The sequence below is a fragment of the Uranotaenia lowii genome, unplaced genomic scaffold, assembly GCF_029784155.1.
Source record: "Uranotaenia lowii strain MFRU-FL unplaced genomic scaffold, ASM2978415v1 HiC_scaffold_68, whole genome shotgun sequence".
NCBI lineage: Eukaryota > Metazoa > Arthropoda > Insecta > Diptera > Culicidae > Uranotaenia > Uranotaenia lowii.
In genome coordinates this window covers 86397-110494 of record NW_026598622.1, presented here as the reverse complement: position 1 = coordinate 110494, position 24098 = coordinate 86397, and the positions used below count along the sequence as shown (strand labels likewise).

The following is a 24098-nucleotide window of genomic DNA, read 5'->3' as shown; positions in this document are numbered from 1 at the left end:
AATAAAAAAAAACAAATGAAAAAAAAAATTAAAAAAAAAACAAATGAAAAAAAAAATAAAAAAAAAGAAATGAAAAAAAATAAAAAAAAAACAAATGAAAAAAAAAAATAAAAAAAAACAAATGAAAAAAAAATAAAAAAAACGAATGCAAAAAAATTTAAAAAAAAATGAAAAAAATAAAAAAAACAAAGGAAAAAAAATACAAATGAAAAAAAAACAAATGAAAAAAAATAAAAGAAAAACCAATGATAAAAAATACAAAAAAAACAAATGAAAAAAAATTAAAAAAAATCAATTGAAAAAAAAAATAAAAAAAACGAATGAAAAAAAATAAAATAAAGATATGAAAAAAAAATAAAAAAAAAGATATGAAAAAAAATTGAAAAAAAAACAAATGAAAAAAAAACAAATGAAAGATGAAAAATAATAATAAAAATGGAAACCAAAGAAAAAAAGGAAACAGTAAATTAAAAAATTCCAAAAAATGAACGAAGATAAAAAAATTAAATAAGAACAAAAAAGAACAACATAAAAAATTAATTAATGAGAAAATAGAAAAATATAGATAAACAAAAAATATTGAGAAAAGACAAAAAATATCAAAAACTACAAAAACAAAAATTTAAACAAAACAAAAATTAATGAAAACAAGGTTTTAAAAACAAAAATATAATAAAAAATAAAAGCAAAAAAGAATGTTAAGAAATAAAAAAAAACAACAAAAAAATTAAAAACAACGAAAAAAAAATATATTGGAATAAATTGCACGGAAGCTTGTATGCAACAAAATTGCATACTATATCGTTTCACACAATCCATAAAAGTAAGTTTTTATCGAATAATTCAATCAAATCAAGAAAACAAAAAGGGGAAATAACTTCCATCTTCTTAATTTTGTTTTTTGGTCTTATTATCTTTCAGATATTGGAATTTTCTTGCAAAATTTACATACACGCTGGGCCATGTTGAACCATTTATGCTTGAAAAATAACCATAATCGAAGTTTAGTGGGTTAAGTCGTTTTATGAGTTTTCAGCAAAAACTCATAAAATGAGATTTTGAAGAGAACTTGGATTATGGTTATTTTTCAAACGTTTTCCAAATATGAATAATGGTTGAAAACAACCGTTTTTTTATTAAAAAAGGGACTGAAATTCTTTCTTCTGAGAATTATTAGGAAGATTTACGGAATAAATTTGATATTTTGAAATATATTACAATCATTAATTTCCATTGTTGTTTTATTTCAAAAACTTAATCTAGAATAACAATAACAGTTAAAAAGTTACATTTTTGAGCCATTTTTTTTTTCATTGATGTTTACAAATTCGAATGAGCTATTACGTGATGCTCTAGGCTCTACCTGCAGGAAAATCTCACTACTTGCTTAAACGGGAACCGCTGTGGGCGACAACGAATTTATTCTCATCTTTTGACATTAATTCAAATAAAATAAAAAATGCTCCATGTTGGCCAGTTTCAAATGAGCTGCAAAATGCCACTAACTATCAACAGAAACGTCTAATAATTTTTAAAACTGACTTCAATTCGTTGCCAGAATATCCAGACAATTAAAGTTGATGTTTCCCACAGCTTTGATCATATCGAAACGCGTAATCTAAAAAAAAGAAGAACCAAATGAACATTTTAAAACAAACAATTAATTTACTGACAAATAACCTGAGGACACAATACTCACGATTATCAATTTTTCAAACTAATCTTGGCTCCGTTTGTTTTTCAGATTCTTCAAAGTTTCTTCCTTGCATATCCGAGTTGTTCGGTTGTAAGTGGGTGTTGGCCTACTGGTTGGCAAAGATTTTTGTTTGATTTCTTGAGAACGACACATCGTGTAGACCAGAGGGCACACTTTTATCTTCCCTGAGCTGTGTACCAAATACTGAGTTCAACACAATTTTCGGTGCAACTGGGTCATATTCCTGCGGAGGAGCATAACGACCCTTATTGAATAATCCGTCTACGTTTGTCTATTTTGCTGCTATCGATAGTATAGTACCTTGCACATCCTGAAACAGATTTGAAGTTCGTGTTATCTGGATCTGGAATTAACTCTCTTCATGTTGATACTCACGTTTGTTCCGCTGGAGCTGATAATCCTGTCTCGATGTTAAACCTTGCACTCGGCGCCTCGGAACATTGGCGCATAATAAAAGGCCGGCCGGAAAAATGTTCAATCCGGTTCCCTTGGAGGACTGTGACTTGCCCTGCTTTGAATTATTCTAAAAAGCATCTTGAGTGCTACTGCAGTCAATCCGGGATTCGGAATAATATTAGAATCAATTTCAATCCACTATTGTCCGGATCTTTCACCACTCCATCGTTCCACTTTAACTCCGGAAGATGAAATCTCATCAATTTATGTTTTCACAATACCTAGAAAATAGAAAAAAAAGTAAACTATAGTCCGCTTTCTAATTGTTCAAACATCCTGCCCATAAATACTTACCTTTTCTCCAGTTTTCCTTTTTCAAATTTGAGAACATGTCCGGATACTGCTTGTCCAACTGGTTGGGGTTTTCGGTACATTTTTCCGCTGCAGTTTATCTGATTTTCCCCACTAATCTCTCGATCTCCGCGGCGCAGAACAGCGTAGCTCTGGACCTGAACGAAAAAAAAATGGCGGAATGAAAGTTTTTTCAAGTATAATTGAAATTTAAACCATTATTTTGGGTTTCCAGTCAAACTTTGAATATGCTTGAAATTTAACAATTCATTCTGGTTAAAAAATAACAATTTTTGACGTTTTCAATAAAAAACCATTAAATGGTTCAAAAAAACTCGAAAATGGTTATAAAAAAACGAGCGTGTAATATACTTCAAACTTTATTAGAAGGGGGGGGGGGGGGGGAGGGGGGGGGTGACAAAAGAAGAAATCGATATTTGTTCCAGCCTAATATAAAAATGCAAAAGAAATGAAAAAAAAAACAAAAAATAATGAAAATAAAAAAAAAATAAAAGAAAAACCACAAATAATGAAAAAAATAAAATAAAAAAAAACAAAAAACAAGCCTATTTTTTAAAATTCACATAAGATTCAAATCACGCTCTCTGCTGTTTTTCACAGCATTCTTAATGGTTTGTGCTTTGATTATTCGGTGAAGTCTCTGTTCACTTATCATCATTGTCAGTTATCATCAAAAGATATTTCAATTATTTAATTAGTCTCTATCGATGCTTCTGTATCTTGTTTCAGAAAAAAATTTCTTTGAGTTGTGTTTACTATTAGCAACACTGTTGGGTTTTTTTTAATTTCTGTTGGCGGAAGTCTCAATTCATAGTTTTTTTCGATTAGCAGAAATCTCAATGCGGTATGCCATTGATCTCAGAATCACGAAATCGATTCGAATCCTTGGACATTTATATTCAGCAGAATTCTCAATCTTTATAGTTATTTTTAAAGGCAGAATTTCAATTTGAAGTCCCTTTCAGAAGTTTCAATTAGTTTTTAAAAGAACTTTTCGGCTTTCTCTACTAGCAGGAGTTATTCTTGTTGACACACACAGAGTCTCCATTAAAAAGTCTATGTTTTATTTTTAATTTCAACCAAACTCTTAAAGATCAAGATTGTTTTGCTTAATAAAATTCATTATAATAATTTATATATTTTTAAATTCTATTTTCAGATCGGAGCACTATAACAATCTGCAGAAGCAAGAAGAGGAAAAACTCCAGAACAACAACAATAACAGCATCCCACGTCAGGCTATCCACCAGCAGCAGCAACAACAACTTCTGCAAGGAAGCCCACAGCGTCAGCAACAGTCGCAGCAACAGCAGCACCACCAACATCCGCAACACCAACAGCAACAGCAGCTGCTAGGCCAGCACCACCCGTTGCGAGACAACTCCAACATCCAACAGAAGCAATCTTCGGTCGTGAAAATCGAACTTCTCCGTAACCAACAACCGGAAGCACAACAAGGCGGCGCCAGGTTCATCAAAACCGGAGCCCAATCGCCGGCAGCAGCCTCCACAGCCCCGACTCAGCTATCGCCACACACCACCGGTACAACCGGAACAGCCGGCAGTCCATCGACCGTTTCTCACCTGCGATCGATTCGACCATTTCCGGTATCAAGTGCTGCATCGGCATCAAGTTCGAGTAGTAACACCAGTACTACAGTTACAACAGCTGGTCAGCAGTCTCATTCGGGCGAACGACCCCTCAAGTGTCTGGAAACACTAGCCCAGAAGGCGGGCATCACTTTCGACGAGAAGTACGACCTCCCTACCCCCAGCAACCTGGAGAAGTCACAGAGCCCAGCGCAGGTGGCCCAACAGACGTCGGTGCCCCTGCAGCTGTCCCAGGAACAGTTGCAACAGTTCCAACAGTTTCAGCAGTTCCAACAGGCTTTCACTGCCGGAGCGGCCACTATCCAGGTGAAGCAGGAGTACAATCCTCCTCAGCAGCAGCAGTCCAATGCCAGCGGCGGTATGGATCAGCAACAACAGCAGCAGCAGCAACAACAGCAAGCCATGGCCACCGGTCAGCAGCTGTCTACGGACTGGCAGCACGGTCGGGTTCAGGTTCTGCAGCAACCCATCCAGAACCAGTATCTACAGCAGCTGTACGGTTCTCAGCAACTGTTGCTGCATCCGGGAATTGGTGGGCAGCAGCAGATTCAGCTGATAGCGGCTTCGAAACCGTTCCAGGGAACGCCTCAGATGTTGGCCGCTGCTCCCGGTAAACAAGTCATTGGAGCGACCGGAACCGGAAACTTTAGCGGAGCCTACGCTTTACCTACGAGTCAGCCGCAAACGTTGCTCTTCAGTCCGGTAAGTTTAAAAACTCTTAATAAAATTTTGTCGTTTCTAAAACATGTTTTTTCTCTGTCTTCAGGATGTCCAAAAACAGTTGACAGTTGCGGCTGCAGCTGCAGCTGCCGGTGCCGGTCAGAAGGTTCAAGTTCAGAAGATTGGAACGACTAGCATTTCGGCTGCCGGACAGCAACAAAGCGTAGCTACTCTGACCCAGCAGCAAGCCGGACAGCAATGCGTTCAAGTTTCTCAAGGAACTATGCCAACGGCTCAGTTGTTGAGTCCTCTGCAGCAACAGGGTGCCCAGCAGATGCAGTTCACCGCACCCTGGCAAATTCAGGGAATGGGACAGATTTGGACGGCTAACGGACTGCAGCCGCAGTTTTTGGCAGCTAACCCAATCATCTTCCGAGGAACTGGACCAGATGGAAGCAGTAATATGTTTATCCAGCAGAATCCGCAGCAGACCATCCAACAGGCTGCGGCACAACATAATCGTAAGCTCAACCTTTCTTTCTTCCTCAAATACACGTATTCCTAATTATTTGTTTTTTTTTTCAGAAACTCTCACACTGCCATGCACCATCCCTCAACAGCCGCAGCAAACGCAACAACAGCAACAGCAGCAGCAACAACAACAACAACAACAACAGCAGCAGCAGCAACAGCAGGCTCAAAACCAACAGAATCAACAAAATCAACCCAACCAACAGATCAATCAACAACAAAACAATCCAAACCAGCAACAAAATCAGACAAATTCCATCACCACGGTTACTCAACCCCAACAACAAGGCACTCCAACTACGATTCAACAAAAAACTGCCAGCCACCTTGCCCCGAAACAAATACCACGGCCACAAATCCTGCCGCAAGGTGCCTCCCCAATCCGTCCATCGGCTTCAACGCAAACTACTGTTCAGGCTCAGCAAAATCTCCTGGCCAAGGGAGGCAAAATGCGCACCAAACAGCAACCTGTACGCCCTACGGCTCCAGTTCAGATTAAAACTACCGAACTGAGTACCACGGCAACTACGGTTGCAGCACAGGTCAACAAAATGATCCAGCAACAACCCCAGCAAGCTCAGCCGCAGCAAATGCAGCAGGTTGTGGCTACTACTGCCGGTGGAAAGTGAGTTCAATTTCTGTTTAGACAATCAATGAAATACTTACAAAACATTTTTTATTTTTTTTCAGAATGGTTCTCATGAATGCCGGTGGACAGATCAATTCGTCACCGGTATTGAACATCCAATCCATGGCTACCAACGATAAGCAACAGCAGCTTCAGCTTCAACAACACATCAAAAATATACAGCAGCAACAGCAACAGGCTCTTTTGCAACAGCAGGTAGTTTTTACTGTGTTCTTCCGCAATCCCAAAACGCTCTAATACCTTGATTTATCCTTCTTACAGACTCTTCAGCAGCTGCAACAGTTCCAGCAGCAACAACAGCAACAGCAAAACCAACACCAGCAGCAGCAAACTCAGCAACAGCAGATCCACAGCCTGCAGCAGCAGTTCCTTCAACAAAACTCCCAAGCTCAGGCAGGCAACCAGCTGGTAGCAGCTCAAACAGTTGCCGGTACAGGACCCGGCAATGCTACCACAGTCCAAACAGCTCAGCTTGTTCAAGCTACTGCCACCGGAACCCAACAGGGCAACATACTGCAACAGTTCGTCTTTCAGCAGCCAGGTCAACCTAATCAGACCGGTATCTCGATGATCAACGTTACTTCTGCCGAGTCGATACTGCAACAACAGCAGCAACATCACCAGCAGCAGCAACAGCAACAACAACAGCAAAAGGGAACCACTCAGATGATAATCGCTAACCAGCTACCGCAAAGTGTTGACAGAACCAGTGTAGCATCCTCCCAGACTCTCCAAATCGAGCGTACGATACTCCCAGTCGTCTCGATCGCCGGTATGACTTCTGCTCCACTGGTCGTCTCCAGCAATGGAACCACGATCTCTCCGATGAACCAAACTGGTCAGTCAGGTCAACTTCAACCCGGCAACCAAAATCAGAACTTGCCACCTGGAGCGCAGCATCAGACGTCCCAAATCCTAGTATCGACAATCCCGACGTCCATGCAGCAGCATCAACAGCAGCAACAGCAACACGTCCAAAACTCCATAGTAGCCATGACTTCCCTCTCGGCTACTCCGCTCTCAGCAGCCGCCATGATGGTCAACTCCGTGACTGCCACTCCAGTTTCCTCAACCGCTGCCACCACCACCTCCGTATCCTTCACATCCTCCCCGGTTGTCTCAACCATGGTCGGTTCTCTAACACCAACCTCGGCAACCTCCGCCAAGGAAAGTGCCGACCTCAAAGCTGCCAGCGTTGCCATGCTGCAACTACAGCACCTCTCAACCCCCCAGAAGCAGCTCCAACATCAACAGATGTTAGAAAGTATGAACACTGCTAACGCTGCTGCCGTAGCAGCCGCTACCGCCAATATGGGATCCCCGGTAGCCGGTGCCGCTTCTCCACTAGCAGTTTCGACCATGTCCCAACACCAACAGTCGAAAACACCGATGACCCCGACCCATAGTGGACCTGGTACCCCGGTTAGTATGGCTAATTCGGGAACGACGACTCCGCAGTCTTCGACGACTGCTGATCAGCTCAGTAAATCGTTTGGTCACTCGACTCCGACCAAGGCACCGGCTGGAGTTAGTGCCGATACCACCGCCAAGGAAGGACTGGATAGCAGTATGAAGGGTGAGTTTCGTTTATATTTTGTTAGTTATTTGATAGTTTTTTGGGTTAGAAGCAAAGATCTTGCGCTCAACCTAGCAAGTCATCCTCGATGATTGTGTTGAAACTGTCCAGTGCGTAGATTTTTCTACTAATTCCTCTTTATTTGATTGTTTTCAATCTTTGCCCAATCTTTGGGAACACTGGCTTCTCCTTACTTGACTTAATCACCCTAGTTCAGCTTTTCTAGATTCAATCTGTTACCTGTGAGATAGTGCTTTCTTACTTCGATTTGAATTGCATGAAGTTCACGGTCGAAAACTTTTATAAGGATTTGATTATGGGCCCTATTACATAAAACGAGTCGAGTAACTCGACTCGACTCCAGTCACTGTCGAGTCGAGCTAAATGTCGTATTACGGTACACGCTCTTTTTTTTAAACTCAAAATTAATTGTGAAATTAATTTTACTTCTACATTTCTACCTTTATACTCCGTCTGAATACGGGTATTCCATTGCTGTTCTGGTTCGAACTGAACTCGCTAAGTGTTTTCAGTCCAACAAAGAGAGTTCAATTTTTAGTTCATAAAGTCGAACTCAGCTTTGCTCCCTCGCCGAAGGGAAAAAAAGGATCAATTTTGAGTTCGCAGTTCGAACACCATTTTCAACCATCGCAAGGAGGAAAAAGGGTACTTAACTTTAAGTTCATATAATCGAACTATGTTTTGAACCTCGATCGTACTTAATTTTGAGTTAAAATAAAAGAGCGTGTAGTCGAGTGAAACAGCTGAGTCACCAACCTTCAAGCAGTCGATTAAGTCGAGCTTCTCGGCTGAAATTTTTCTCGACTCGACTACTGTAATACCAAAATGGATCACTCGAGTAAAATGACTCGTGACTCGTCTTATGTAATAGGACCCTATGTCTGAATTGTTTATTCCTTCGCACGATTCTTCAATTAGAACAAATGGGATCTCCACGAACTCAGCTAATTCCCTTTAGCTTTGAAGGTACAAAATCGGTATACCATCTACCTATCTAAAACGATTAATGCCTGTTTACTGACTCCTGTGAGACTCATCTTTCAAGCTTCTCTTGATAGAGCCACTTACCCTTCACTGTGGAAAGAAGCTCACATGTTTCCGGTCTTTATAAAGGGGGATCGAAGAGATTTCAAAAATTATAGAGGAATTTCCACTTTATGTGCAACCTCTAAACTATTTGAATTAGTCGTCATAGATCCGATTTTCTCGTACCGTAAGTAAAGTTTTTGAATCGATCAGCTCGGAGTTATGCCCAAACGCTCCACGACAACTAACCTGTTGATCTTCACCTCTTATGTTCACGAAAGTTTTGCTGCTAAGTCTCAAACTAACGCCATTTATACCAATTTTTCAGCAGAGTTTGACAGTTCGCACTGGAGACACTCTTTCCAGCCTGTTCTCTGCATCCTCCCTTGTGCCCCATGGTAGTCATCTTGGACCGATTATCTTCTTAATCTATTTTAACAGTGTGCTCTCCGACGGCCCGAAACTTTGTTATGCTGATGATCTTAAACTGTTCTACAACTTAAACAATCAGGGCGACATTGATTTTCTGCAAAACCAGTTCAACCGCAGTTGATGTGCAGTCATCAGTTTCTCACGAAGACGGCAGCCTTTGAGCCAGATGAGTCCAATGCGCGGGTGGACAACATCAATGATCTGGGCGTAATACTCGGCCGTAAGCTGGAATTCAAAACACATACGAACTACGTCGTCCATAAAGCTTCTAAAAGCCTCGAATTTTTATTTCGAGTAGCCAAGGACTTGAAAGACGTGTACTGCCTGAAGAGCCAGTATTGCAGCATAGTTCGATCCATCCTCAAATACGCATCAGTTGTCTGTTGTCCCTACTATCAGAACGGTACCGAGCGGCTCGAGGCTATCCAGCGGCGCTTTTTGCGTTACGCCCTCAGACACCTAAACTATACCATAGACATTCAAGACTCTTCAAGCCCGAAGAAATGCAACAGGAGCCTCTTTCGTCACCGATCTACTGACATCGCGAATCGACTGTCCTACGCTACTGGGAACTATTCCTCGAGGTGTGAGACTCCATGGACTGAGAAACCAGGACCTTCAACTTTATGTTCCCATTCGATGGAACAACTACGGAGCCAATAGTGCTTTTATCGGTGTTATGACAACGTTAAACCGCTATTCCAAGCACTTCGAATTTGACGTATCGAGGGATGTTTTCCGAAGAAATGTTATAGGTATATGTTAATGTGAGCCTTAGAGGTCCAGATTGTCCAGTTGTTCACTGGAAACTTCGAAACGTAGAACGAACCGTCTTTACCTCTAGCCTCCAGCAACGCGGCGCATTTTCGGGAGAATTAGAAGTGCAATAACCAGGTTGATTGTACTTGGAACAAACGCTCTGCCTTCAAGAACCAATTTGCATGCTAGGATTGTGCTTCGTGTGCAGGGCACCTTCAAGGTCGAAACTCGTCAACGGCTATTTCACGTGTTGACATCGGTCGTGAAGGCCCATGATCATCGAAGCTTAGCTAATACACAGCTATACAGAGAATAATCGGCTGTTCGACGAAGCTTATGTTTGATGTCGAAACAAGAATCTTTCAAATACTGTAGCTGAATCCAAAGGAATCATCGACTACTAATTCCAACTGCATAGTGAAAAGATCGTATAAATTGTCGTCCGAAGTCAGTTGAAATCGGATGTGATAGAAAGTTCACCATGTTTGTAAATTTCTAGCGAGAAAACCACCGTCATGATCTCTCTGCAACCAGCCGTGCATCCAGATGACTAAATATCAGATGGATATTGAGTAATATTGACCAACGAGAGATCTGGAAAATATTGTCGCTATCAACGATTTAAATACTATGAGAGCAATATCTTGCGCTCTCTTCCATGCTTCCAATAGGTACGAATAAGGTGCCGGATAGCGCCGAATTGGTGTAGTTTTCGTCGTTTTAGAAATAAATGAAATTTATGTATGAATATTTCCTCCACTTTGGTAGGTAAATGCTGTGTTTTCAACTTTTATACGATCATTCTATAACGTAAATAGAACGCATATAAAAAGAGCATAAGAATATAGCTCCAAAAATGTTTGCTGGGTTTTGTGCTGTTCATAGAACTGCACAACGCGCATGCGAGACGCTTCTTGTTTTGACGGCATTTTGAGCAAAACTGGTCACATAAACAACACAAAAAAAACTTGGCGAAAAGAAGAGAAGATAAGCTAACACATTCACACTCTCATTTTTCTCTGAACTCGTTTATTTTTGAGAATTGGGGCGTTGAAAAAATTCCAACATTTTATTTTCCATTCGTTACTGTTTTGTGCCGTAATGACTAAGCCACTTGAAACAAGTTGAGCACCACTGTCTTTCAGTGTGTGCTGCACGGCTAACTTTTACCCAAAACAAAAACACTCAAAACCCAAAACTTTGTAGCAATAATTACAATTTACTCTTACGACATTCTCAAAACCTAAGCTAGCTTAACATAATTTCTACTCTCGGGCCCAATTTTCCTACCATACATCAAACGCACAACATCATCCAAAAAACACAAACATTAGTATCACAGCTATCGGACGGCATAGGTTTTCCACAGCTGAATATCACGGGAATGTCTGGCAACCCTGCCTGGTTGCACTGCTCCACGGGCACGCACCACTGCCCGGAGCACCTCCGCTGTCCGCTTCCGGCTTAGCCCGACCGACTGAGCCAACATTGCCTTTAGCTCTCGAACAACGGCCCTGTCGATCGTCAGTCACAGCTTTAGTATAAGCTAATCCAGTACAATAAACAAAACTCATCCAGTTGGGGTCGTCGGTTCAGCTAAATGTGTCGTTAAGAACGTCCGATGAATTGACATCCAGGAGGCAATCTGCCATCGACTGTGCTCTACAAAATCATGACCGTGACACGACTTGTTCAAAATAATAGATATCTCATCATATCTCTCACCTTTTGCATTGTGATATTTTCTTTTGTCGTCTTCTTCTATTTTGGTTTGCCGATCTTTCTCGGGAGCCTTCCGCATCCAATGAGCCGGGTTTAGCTGACGCCGAGCATTCCTCACGCACCATAGTTCTACCTTCCAGAAGCCTCCAAAATCTGCTACTGCTAGGTCTGGTGCAGCAATGGAACGACGAATTTCGTTTGGCACTTGTAACAATTGTTGTCTTGCTGTGTTTTTGTTTACGTGGTTACACGGGTTTTGGATTGACATCTTACACTCTAAACTAAAACTATACGAATTTGGTTCAATTAAAAAACTAAAAAACTAAACAACCACAATAACTTAATTATAACGCTACAGAGAACTTGGACTAAGGATTTTTATGTGACGCATTTCTGTAACACCAACAATGCAAAGTAAGCAGATCTTTCTCCCGGTTCAGAGGAGACGACTTAAAATGATTTGGTCCTTCGAACCGGATAATGACAAAGTTTTATGTAAGTACGTACGTCTACCCGGGAACGTTGAATTGGAAATGTTGCACACCACATAAAGTTCGTCTCACTCTCCTGTAATCGAACAAAACAGCTGACAAATGTAAACACCGATTGAACGATATCGGTAGCGGCCCCACAAACATTTATCAGATAAGCTAATAAATCGGCCATTCCGCAAACATAACCATACAATAAATAAACTGGATGAACCGTTATTTATAACCCCTCCCTTCCTATTCCCATTCCGTGCTTTTTTTATGTTTGTTGTTTGGATTTAACGGTTGCTCCCACTCACGTGCAAATTTGCGAACGTCATATCATCATCGCCGGCTCGACGACCGACACACGTTTCTAGCCTACTTGTTATCACTAAACTTATGAATGATGACGGTTATTCGAACCAGCAAACGGTTTTTCGGGGTTTTGCATTTCAGCTGAAAGGCTATTGAGGTGTCGCCTTGTGACAGATGGTGTGGTGAATCATTGATTGATGGGTACAGTTTCAAAGCGATACCATGCGTCTCCTCTCCTTCCTATTCCGACAAAAAAACACGAATTGACTTAGTCAGTTGGTTTACCTTACAATTCGGACACGAAACGAAACGAGTCAGTGTCCCTAACGGTATCGCAGCGGCAACCAAAAACGCGAAAAAGAATATTTAAATTCGCACATCAACTAACACCGCCTTCTGAAGTACCCACCTTCATTTGTGTTGTTCTGACTTTTTTTGGACCACCCCACACTACAATCAATTTCCGAGCCTTCTTCAGCTTTTCGCGATCGTCTATATTCGCAACTCGTTTGTCGTGGAATAACACTTGTGGCAGTTTACTCTCCATTTATTCTCGATTTTAGTACTTGTTAGTACGTAGTACTTGACTATCCAGGAGAGTGTGCGATTCTAATAATTTTGCTAGGTCAGTTCAATATTTTTTAAGAAAGGTGATCTCTCAACATTCTGCTTCGGACTTGAACAAACCTAAGGTTTAATTGAAACTATCCAATTTAGGTAAATTTTGCGAGACGCTCAGAAACAGCCTGGTGAGATTGAGCCGGTCACGCTTCAGTGCACATTTGCGCACAGTGCTAGTGGGTTCTCTAATTTATCCTGAATCATTGCGCTTTTCGGTTCTCTCCGACTAGGTTTTTTTGTAGGTACTTCGCGCAAATGGCCAGTCGCTTAGATGTGTGCCATTTGTAAGCCAGTCTTAGTTCGCGAAATTAAATTTGCGCGTCTGCTTTGTCACAGTTCATGCAAACAGCAACAGCAATTTAGTACCTACCTTGCTGCTTAGAAGCTTGGATGCGCAACTGAGGCGCGACTCGCCATGAAAATCGAGCGTGTTCGTTTCGTTTTGGACCGACGCTAATTTTTTTTTTGAGTTTGAGATCAATCACTCTCACTGGCAGTTTGGCAATGACGTTCGAAGTTGATTCAGCTCTGCGCTTAGAGTAGGCCTTGTGTTCTGATTGAAGTAGATGAAAATGTGATTAGTTCTAATGTTTTGTTTCCTCTTTTTTCAGATTTGTCTGCAGCCCCAGCTTCGGCCGATAGTGCAACTGATGCGCAATTAAACGGACCAACGCCGATGGACACTTCGTCCAGTTCCCCATCGTCTCAACAGGCTTCTTCAACGATCCCGGCCTCATCGGCGACGACACCAACTACAGCCAGTAGTCAACAAGCGGCAACACCTGCTGCAACAGCAGCCTCCCATCCGATATCCTCGGAAGATTCATCAGCCGGTGCCGTCAGCACTACCACTACGACGCCACCCCTCACCACCACAACAACGACGGCTCAGATAACGACGACAACCTCCACCAACGCATCGCTAACGACGACAACGACGTCCCCCAATACCACACCATCATCCCTACCAACTAGCATCCAATGCAGTTCTCCGGCGGCCACCACCATCACAACAGCCACCAGTAACAACGCCAATAACTCATCGGTAACATCCCTCACCTCCTCGGTCCCCAATGGATTACCACCACCCCCCTCGACGACGACAACCACGACGGTGGCCAGCACCCCAGGAGGACTTCCGCCCCCGCAAGGGAAAACCGGAACCGACAAGGGTGGACTACCGAAGGCGATGATCAAGCCGAACGTGCTGACGCACGTGATCGAGGGATTCGTCATTATGGAAGCGGACGAACCGTTTCCGGTCCATTGGCAGCGCTGTGCCGATTGGGACGGGAGCGATGAGCCACCGAGTGAGTATTTATGTTTACTATTTTATTCTATCGAAATGAGTTAACATTCAGCTCTTGTGGGATGTTAAAACACCACAAATTATATCAACAAATCTATACGACCATAGCTAAGTTGGAAAGTTTTCAAGTTGTGAAAGATTGGAGTCGGTACAACAAAATTGACTTCTGTCAGATTCTTGAGTCGGGATTGTGTTCAGGAATATGCCACGATTTCAACGAAACTGTTAAAGGTTTTGTTTTATTACTGAAGAATTACAGTAGTAAATGAACGAGGTGTAAAAAGACAAATCACTAGTAAAATTTTTACAAAAGTAACCATCGCCTGTTGAAAAGAAGAAGAGATTAACTGTACAGCCAGTTTTTTCGCCAGAAATGTGAGAGAAATTGGCTGAGGTATAACATTGTGCGAAATGAATACTCTCAGAAAATAAAAGAAGCCAAAAATCTACCAGTTCAAGAAGAACTTGGCAAGAATAGAAACGACGGAAAACTCTTATGAAAAACTATTAAACGTTTAGTCAACCCAGGAGGTGTAAAATTTAAATCAGTACGTTTTAATGGTGTTGAAACTACTAACGAATTGGAAATTGCGGAAAAATTCAACAATTTTTCCGTAGACAGTGTCATGCAAATTCATGATAGTATAGCTGCAGGTTCAAATATCAGCTTAGGACAAATAGATTACAATGATCGAGACTGGAGCTCCTTCGAATGCGTCACTGTTCAAGATTTTTTTGAAATAGTAAAAAACCTGAAATTTACAGCGGGCATCGACAATGTATCAATAAGAGTTTTCAAGGACTCTTTAACAATACTTGCAAATCCATTTTTGAAAAATTCTAAACACTAGTTTGCAAATACATGGAAATTTTCAACAGTGGTTCCTGTACCAAAACAGCCCAATGTACGTGAATCAACCTTATTCAGACCTATTAACATGTTAGAGCTACAAGAAAAAGTGCTAGAATTAGCAGTCAAATAGCAATAGCTACAGTTCATTGAGTCGGAAAATATTTTGATTGAGGAACAATCTGGATTCAGGAAACAAAATTCCACGGAAACAGCGGTAAATTCGATACTTCGAAAATGGAAAGAGAATGTTGAAAATGGGAACTACACACTTTGAAACGTTTGATCGGCTGAAACTGTTGGATGTGGTAGCAAGAACTGGATTTAGTGGCAAGGTTTTAAACCTTTTCAAAGTTTAGCTCGTCTTACTCTCTTTACAAAGAAAATAAGTTGGGTGTCCCTCATGGAAGAGTCCTAGGGCCAATTCTATTTATTTTATACATCAACGACTTGAAAATGTGCCTACAACCCGGTCACCTGAAACTGTTTGCTGATGATTCAGTGTCTTATTGGACTGGTAATAATTTAGAACTCATAATGCATGAGGCAAATGCTGATCTGGAAAACATTACTGAGTTTCTGAAACAAAGAAAATTATGTCTTAATCTCGATATAACAAACTGGATGATCATAGGCAACAGCAAAATTGTGAATTGCCCAAGTCTGCTAGTTGGCAGATGTGTGATCGAAAGAGTGCAAGTCGATGATAAGCTAAACTTCATAGAGCATGTGGATTATACAATCAAAAAATCCCAAAAAATATGGTTTAAATTTATTTTAAATTATAGAATTATATCTTTTAATTTTAATTTTTCTCTCGATTATTGGTTTTTACTTTTGATTCTAGGACTTTTCTTTGGGCAATGAGATTGTCTTAATATAGATTTTTGTTTCTGAATTTTTGTATGTTTTCAAGATTTTTTATGTTTTGATTACCATTGATCACTTATTTGTGAAGTTTGTTCGGAAATTTTGTATAAGGAATTCTGTCGCTCGATTTCTCGTTTTCGATGTTTATTTTTTTGAGAAACATTTCTGTTAAAGATCTGTTAAAATCTGTTAAAAAGCTTTAAAATTACTAGTATAATTTTTTTTTGTACAGAGTTTATCTTGAATTTTTTTCTCTTTGATTTTTTAATTTTATTGGGAAAAGGTTTACCGTTTTCAAAATTGGATGTTCACTTTTCAAAACCGCAATTGATTGTTTTAAAATTTCAATCAAAAATACTGAATTTTTTATTCAAATTGGATATCAATGATTAAAAATTAAAATAATCGAAATCAGATATTTAAATGAATCTCCAAATAGATATCTCAGCTGTCGTTTGTAAATTCGTAGCGAAGGATTCGAAAATTGTTTATTTAAATCTGAATTGAAATTTATTAATTGGAAGTTGAAACTTTGAAATTGAGAATTGGGAATCCGTATTTTAGAATTGAGAAACGAGTAAACAAAGTTAGAAAACGGCAATCCTAAATCCAGAAGCAAACGTCATAAATCTAGAATTTAGAATCAAGAATATAAAATTGAGATTCACGTAATTAAAATTCAGATTTCAGGATAAATTAAGGAAAGTAATGAAAAAAATGAAGAAAAAATCAATAAAATGTGTAGTATCGAGAATTCAGATCGAATAATTAAGAATAAAGAACATATAAAAAAATCCATTTAAAATAAAGCATTCAGGATAAAGAAAAGTTTATCTAGGAAAAGTAATTCAGAATATAAAAGCTAGTCGAGAATATAATCGAACCGAGAGAATCCTATATAAAGAATTAGGAATAAAAAAACGAGTCAAGAGAATCCAAAATAAAGAATGTGGAATAAAGAGCAACGAAAAGAGAATTAGGAATAGAAAATCGGGAATAGAGAATTGAGATTAGAGGATCGGTAAGCATAAAAAATTGAGAATATAAAATAAGATACTCCAAAACAGAGATTCGAGGTCAGATAATCGAAAACAGAGAAACGAGACTAGAAAATCGAGAAAAGAATATGGAAGTAGTGAATCGAGAATAGATAATTAAAGATCATCGAGAGAAAAGAGAATCGAGAATCAAGGATAATAATAAAAATTGAGGAAAGGAACCCCAAAAAAGGGAAAAAGAAAGTGCAGACCCGAGATTAGAAAATAATCGAGTTGCCAGAATCAAGAAAAGGGGAAAAGTTGAGAGAAAATAGTAAAGATTTATTCTTTGTGAGTGAAGAGTAAAGCGTAAAAAGTATATAGTAAGGAGCAAAAAGTAAAGATTAAACAGTAAATAGTAAATAGTAAAGAGTTAAGAGTTAAGAGTCAAGAGTCAAGAGTCAAGAGTCAAGAGTCAAGAGTCAAGAGTCAAGAGTCAAGAGTCAAGAGTCAAGAGTCAAGAGTCAAGAGTCAAGAGTCAAGAGTCAAGAGTCAAGAGTCAAGAGTCAAGAGTCAAGAGTCAAGAGTCAAGAGTCAAGAGTCAAGAGTCTAGAGTCTAGAGTCTAGAGTCTAGAGTCTAGAGTCTAGAGTCTAGAGTCTAGAGTCTAGAGTCTAGAGTCTAGAGTCTAGAGTCTAGAGTCTAGAGTCTAGAGTCTAGAGTCTAGAGTCTAGAGTCTAGAGTCTAGAGTCTAGAGTCTAGAGTCTAGAGTCTAGAGTCTAGAGTCTAGAGTCTAGAGTCTAGAGTCTAGAGTCTAGAGTCTAGAGTCTAGAGTCTAGAGTCTAGAGTCTAGAGTCTAGAGTCTAGAGTCTAGAGTCTAGAGTCTAGAGTCTAGAGTCTAGAGTCTAGAGTCTAGAGTCTAGAGTCAAGAGTCTAAAGTCAAGAGTCAAGAGTCTAGAGTCTAGAGTCTAGAGTCTAGAGTCTAGAGTCTAGAGTCTAGAATCTAGAGTCTAGAGTCTATAGTCTAGAGTCTAGAGTCTAGAGTCTAGAGTCTAGAATCTAGAGTCAAGAATCAAGAGTCAAGAGTAAGGAGTAAATAGTAAAGAGCAAAGAGTAAAGAGTAAAGAGTTAAGAGTCGAGAGTCAAAAGCCAAGAGTCAAGAGTCAAGAGTCAAGAGTAAGGAGTAAAGAGTAAAGAATAAAGAGTAAAGAGTAAAGAGTAAAGAGTAAAGAGTCAAGATTCAAGAGTCAAGAGTCCAGAGTCAAGAGTCAAGGGTCGAGAGTCAAGAGTCAAGAGTCTAGAGTCTAGAAACTACAGTCAAGAATCAAGAATCAAGAGTCAAGAGTAAAGAGTAAAGAGCAGAGGTGCAAAGAGATCCCATCATGAAACATGCAGTGCCGATTCTAACAGCCCGACGTCAGCTCCGAAAAAATCATCTTGCAAAGTTGCAGACTGATTCTATTTCCCTTACGTGCAGAGCGTCGAACGTGTCTGCAAGTAAAAGTCGCGATGACTGCACGTTACGAAAATTTCAAACTTGCAAGCCCGAAGATAAAATCCCTTGAGCCGAACAGAAAGAATCATTTCCGAAGATAGCTACAGTCTGCAAGTTGCTTGCATGCAGCGCGATGATGCGATGTACGTTTGCAAATTTGCAAGTTGCAACTTACAAGTTACAGGACGGTGGACTCGTTCTTGTGCGGTTGGATTCGTTCCACTAACCTAGGACCGACCGAACCGAGTTCATGGAGAAAGAAAGTGATAGGCCGAAGAGCCACAGCCACCGACCATCAATTCAGTTGCCGTTCAGCCATCGAAGCGTGCGTGTGTAGCGTATGTACATGGCTGTCTGCAAAACACTCGGCGCGCCGCCGTACTACAGAAGTAAGGACATGTTGGAGTTGTTGTTGTTGTTGGTGCCTTCGTGCTCGTTTCGTTTCCTTCTAAGACGGATTCGAAAGGAAGTGGTGCCCAAATTTTATTTGAGTTTTCAATGATCATTCTAGGGTGTTTAAGATAAATCATCAAAGCAAATAAAAACTAGTTTGTTTTGATTATAACTTTGTCATCTTACAAGTTATTTATGAATACAAAAGTGTTAATAAAAGCTTATCTTAAAAATGTTGGAAAATCATCTTTATTGTTTTATAACACAGCTGCGGCCCGAAAAATTCAATCCATTCTCCATGGATAGGATCACTTGATAAAATAGAATCACATATTAAAGATTCAGTATTGAGAGCAGGGTTGCCAACATTCACAAATTCAAGGAGCTTGAAAAGAAAAATCAAAGAAAATCAGGTTAACATAAAATGATCGAGCTGAGTGCCTTTTTTGGTCACCGTTGTAAAATGAAATGGAGTTGATACACATTACCGTTCATAGTTCTATTAAATAAGCTAAGTGCTCACTGTCACTTCAACCTTTAAACGCGATGTTATTTGATTTCATGCCATTAATTCATATTTCGTATCAAAGCGTTTTTTTAATGTGATTCAGCGTTTTTCAAATATGTGATTCAGCAGTTGTTTGAAAATCTACTTTTTTGGACTTGTTTTATTTAAATTTTGATATTTGAGATACTTATCAAAGCCTTTTGCAAAAATTCTTCATAGTAGTTCTCGCGAAGTTAAACTTAAAAGTGGCAGATTTCAAAAGTTCGTTACGAAAGATACGCAAACAGTTTAAAAAACTTGAATAAAAAATTCCGATTTGTATGAAAATGTTCATTCATGTTAATCCTTTAGTCAATTTATTTTGATAAAAAGTACATAAGTTGCTGACTTTGAAACATAAATCAATAATTTATTCAGTTTCCATACTTCTTATTTTGAAGATTATGCAATTGACTGATTGATGGGCGAAAGCGTGATATGTTTAACCGTGAAACGTCCAGCTTTTTATAAGCAGTTTCGTAATATCTGAGATAAATAGCAACCGTTGAGTAAGATTTTTAAAATTTAAGTTTCTACGAAGACTGCAAGTAATTTTGGCTTTGAAGTAAAAGAAATTTTTTCTTCCTTCTGTTGAGACGAAATTCTGATGAAATTTTATACCAAAATGAATTATAGATATTTTTCAAAGTATAACTTAAAACGCTTTACAGTCTTCAGCAAAGAAGTAAAAAATAATATATAGACAGTTATTGATTTATCATAGCACTGATTTTTAAAAGCCTTATCAGTAATACTGGATGCGATAGACAAAATCTGACCAAAAATTCGAGTTCAGGACGCGAAATTAATTAAAACCAAGTTATAAAACTTTGACAGAAGATTCGAATCAAACAGTGTGTGAAGTTTTTGAGTTCAAGGTTGGAATGACGATGAGCAAGCACTGAATTTCTATTGAGTTTTGTACCGATCTGTAAAAACTTTCTGTAAAAACTGTAGATAACTTGGTAAAGATGACGTGATTCTTATACATGTCTAAGCAAATGAAACTGAATTCTAAAATTGAAATTCACACAATTTAATCTGTGATCCTACTAATCAAGTGATCCTGCCTTTGGAGAATCGATTGAATTTTTCGGAACGAAACTTTAAAGAATTTTAAGGCAGCTCTGTTATAAAACAATATAGATGATTTTCCAACAGTGTTTGGATCAGTTTTAATTAACAACTTTGTGTTTATAAATAACTTGTAAAATGACAAAGTTATAATCAAAACAAATTTGCTTGTATTTGCTTTGATGATTTATATCAATCACCCTGGTATGATAATTGAAAATTCAAATAAAATTTGGGCACCACTTCCTTTCGAATCCGTCTTAGAAGAAAACGAAACGAACACGAAGGCACCAACAACAACAACTTCAACATATCCTTGCTCTTGTCGTACGGCATGCCGCTTCGCTGGCTGAACGGCAACTGAATGGATAGTCGACGGCACCTCGGCCTATCATTTTCTTACACCATGCCATGGATTCGGTTCGGTTTTAGGTTGGGTTGGGATGGATCAAATCGAACCGTACAAGAACGGGTCTACGGTTCTGCCTGTAACTTGCAAGTTTGCAAACGTACATCGCATCATCGCGCTGCATGCAAGCAACTTGCAGACTGTAGCTATCTTCGGAAATGATTCTTTCTGTTCGGCTCAAGGGATTTTATCTTCGGGCTTGCAAGTTTGCAACTGTTCCTAACTTCGGAGAATCGTTTGTAATTTTCGGAACGTGCAGTCAAAGGATTTTACCGCGCGGTTGGCTTTTACTTGCAGACACGTTCGACGTTCTGCACATAAGGGAGAAAGAATCAGTCTGCAACTTTGCAAGACGATTCTTTCGTGGCTGACGTCGGTCTGTTAGAATCGGCTAAAAGTCGTGCGCTGCATGCTACATGTAGGGATCTCTTTGCACCTCTGGTAAAGAGTCAAGAGTCAAGAGTCTAGAGTCTAGAGTCTAGAAACTAGAGTTAAGAATCAAGAGTCAAGAGTAAGGAGTAAGGAGTAAGGAGTAAAGAGTAAAGAGTTAAGAGTCGAGAGTCAAAAGCCAAGAGTCAAGAGTCAAGAGTAAGGAGTAAAGAATAAAGATTAAAGAGTAAAGAGTAAAGAGTAAAGAGTTAAGAGTCAAGATTCAAGAGTCAAGGGTCAAGAATCAAGAGTCAAGAGTCTAGAGTCTAGAAACTAGAGTCAAGAGTCAAGAGTAAAGAGTAAAGAGTCAAGAGTCAAGAGTCTAGAGTCTAGAGTCTAGAAACTAGAGTTAAGAATCAAGAGTCAAGAGTAAGGAGTAAAGAGTAAAGAGTAAAGAGTCAAGAGTCTAGAGTCTAGAGTCAAGAATCAAGAGTCAAGAGTAAGGAGTAAAGAGTCAAGAGTCAAGAGTCAAGAGTCAAAAGTCAAGAGTCTAGAGTCTAGAGTCTAGAGTCTAGAGTCTAGATTCTAAGGTCTAGAGTCTAGAGTCTAGAGTCTAGAGTCTAGAATCAAGAATCAAGAGTCAACAGTAAGGAGTAAAGAGCAAAGATGAACGAGTAAAGAGTCAAGAATAAACAGTAAAGAGCAAAAATAAATAGTTAGGAGTAGAGAAATCGAACAATGGAAAATAAATGATTATGAATGATAAATTAATTTATTATGAAAATGATGAATGATTTACTTTCAAGTTCTGATAGTTTTCTTAGTTCTGATTTTAGAACTCACGTAGTTCTTAATATTTATGTTCCTATATTTTGTTTTTGAATGGGATTTGATTTTCGATAAGAGGTCGTTTTATCCTCTCAAATTTTGTTTTGGTAAAAATCTTGATTTTAGATTTCTTTTCCGTTAATCTTACAATGTGGAAACGTAAATAAAAAAAAATACTCCGGTTTTTTCTCTGTTTTTGTAATTTACTCGCTGCTTGTATTAACTTACTAATTTTCTTTTTCCCTCCCTTCCTTTCACAGAAAAACGCGCCACCAACGAATCCAACTCGCCCATCTCCGGCAACAATGCCCAGCAACAGCAGCAACCGTCATCCCTCACCGGAAGCAGTCCGGCCGGAACGCAAGAGACTGGAAACTGTGAGATCTGTGGCAAACCGGAACTCCGGAGCAAGATGAAGCGGAAACGATTCTGCAGCGTGGATTGCGCCCGGGCGGCCAAGCAAAACTCGACCGATCATCCTGCAACGGGTGCACCGGGACAAAACGGAACCAGTCTACCGGATGGAGCTTCGACCGGCAATGGACATCCATCGGTTACGACCACTTCCGGTATGATCAATCCCGTGGCTCCGTCCAATATCAAAATGGAACGGCTTGAAGGGATGGATCAACAGCAGCAGCAATCCGTCCACGGCACTCCGATGGAGGTTGGAACTGTGGCTCCGGTGGCCCAGGTCATTGCAGCTGCAGCAGCCGCAGCCGCCGCTGCAGGAGAAGATCAACCGATCATCATGAAGTGGTCGGTGGACGATGTGTGCAACTTCATCAAGAATCTGCCCGGCTGCAGCGACTATGCTGAGGAATTTGCCATGCAGGAAATCGACGGTCAGGCACTGCTTTTGCTCAAGGAAAACCACCTGGTCAATGCCATGGGCATGAAGCTGGGACCGGCACTAAAAATCGTTGCCAAGATCCATTCGATGATTGCCACCGTCAGTCCGTCCGAGGTTCCCCAATCATAAGCTACTGGCATATTTCAAAAATTAGTTATTTTTTACTGAATCCTAATCGGGAGCTGCTGTTAAGACACAAGTGTAAATCCCAATGACTATTAGTTGAATTTCCTTCTATGTGATTTAAGTTCCCTACTTTCCTTTAACGCTGATTATCTTGCGATATGATATTGAACTTTAAGAATAGATCGGTTCCAATTCGAACCCTACAGACTGTATATTAAAGATATTGTTTCCTGTTTTCTATCAGACTGTACAATGTACTAGTTGTAAATATGTTTTCTCCATTGTTTATACGTTATATCTATAACTTTTATTTCTTTCATACAATCTCGCTGAACGTTAAAATGTATTTCAACGATAAGGAATATTTCTTGTACATTTCAAACCATCTCATATTCGACTAATTTATTCTAATTTAGCACAAAAGATTTGTTTAAAACTGCACTCGAAACCTAGTGATTGTAAGCAAATATGTCTGTAAATATAATAAACATTAGATTTCTTTCCTTCATCCAGTAGTAGCTTCAAAAGTTACTTTTACTAAACAAAACATTATCATTGAAAACAAACAGTTTAAATAGTTGGTGTAGAATTCTCTTTTGAACATTGAAAAGTATCATATATGAAGACAGATGTAAACTGAGAAGAGTAAGAAAAAACATAACTTTGCCAAAATTCGTCTGCTCCCCGAAAAGATAGAAAACGTTGTGATTTAAAAAAAAAAAATTGAAAACTCGTTCAGATATCTCCAACTTTTGGAACACATAACGGCAAGGTAGAAGGAAGCCTGTGCACAACAAAAGAGAAAAATCTTAAATTAAGATCCTTAGCGTACGTTCGATCTATAAGCAGAAAAAAATTATGATAGCATTTAAGTGAACAGCAAACGAAATACTTTACTATTCAGTAGTGGTTAGAGCAAACTGATTCGGAAACGTAACCCGAAGGAAAATAAAACTGAAAAATAGAAAATAAAAACGCTGGTGTTGATTATTTTATGAGAAAAGATACGGAAAATACTTTATCGGGACGATTTTTTCTTGTACATACATACTGTCTATTAAAGTCAAAATCTTTTGGATCCTCCATGTAGAATCTCAACAGGGTGTCACTTAGGAAAACT

The 24098-nt window shown here is 39.4% G+C and overlaps 1 protein-coding gene and 1 long non-coding RNA gene across 3 annotated transcripts; one reads left to right on the top strand and one right to left on the bottom strand.

Moving 5' to 3' along the window:
* Nucleotides 1-1295: 1295 nt before the first annotated feature.
* On the bottom strand, nt 1296-2611 carry LOC129760609 (uncharacterized). 2 transcript variants are annotated; one of them, XR_008740372.1, is made up of 4 exons: nt 2468-2611; nt 2093-2394; nt 1700-2027; nt 1296-1618 (listed from the first exon to the last, which is right to left on the bottom strand). It is a non-coding gene; the product is annotated as an uncharacterized LOC129760609 (long non-coding RNA). The 2 variants fall into 2 exon arrangements; XR_008740371.1 differs by having other exon boundaries at nt 1700-2394.
* Nucleotides 2612-3324: 713 nt separating this feature from the next.
* LOC129760611 (polyhomeotic-proximal chromatin protein-like) lies at nt 3325-23932 on the top strand. The gene is made up of 8 exons (XM_055758267.1): nt 3325-3329; nt 3579-4797; nt 4862-5276; nt 5341-5911; nt 5977-6130; nt 6197-7511; nt 13492-14190; nt 22260-23932. Exons 1-8 carry the CDS (start codon nt 3325-3327, stop codon nt 22979-22981), a joined length of 5100 nt encoding a protein of 1699 aa, XP_055614242.1. The 3' UTR covers nt 22982-23932.
* Nucleotides 23933-24098: the final 166 nt, after the last annotated feature.

What these genes read in the sequence shown, in the direction of transcription:
- LOC129760611 (XM_055758267.1), top strand. An exon ending in GCTACTACTGCCGGTGGAAA is followed by an intron (nt 5,912 to 5,976) that starts GTGAGTTCAATT and finishes ATTTTTTTTCAG; the next exon opens with AATGGTTCTCATGAATGCCG. An exon ending in AGGCTCTTTTGCAACAGCAG is followed by an intron (nt 6,131 to 6,196) that starts GTAGTTTTTACT and finishes TCCTTCTTACAG; the next exon opens with ACTCTTCAGCAGCTGCAACA.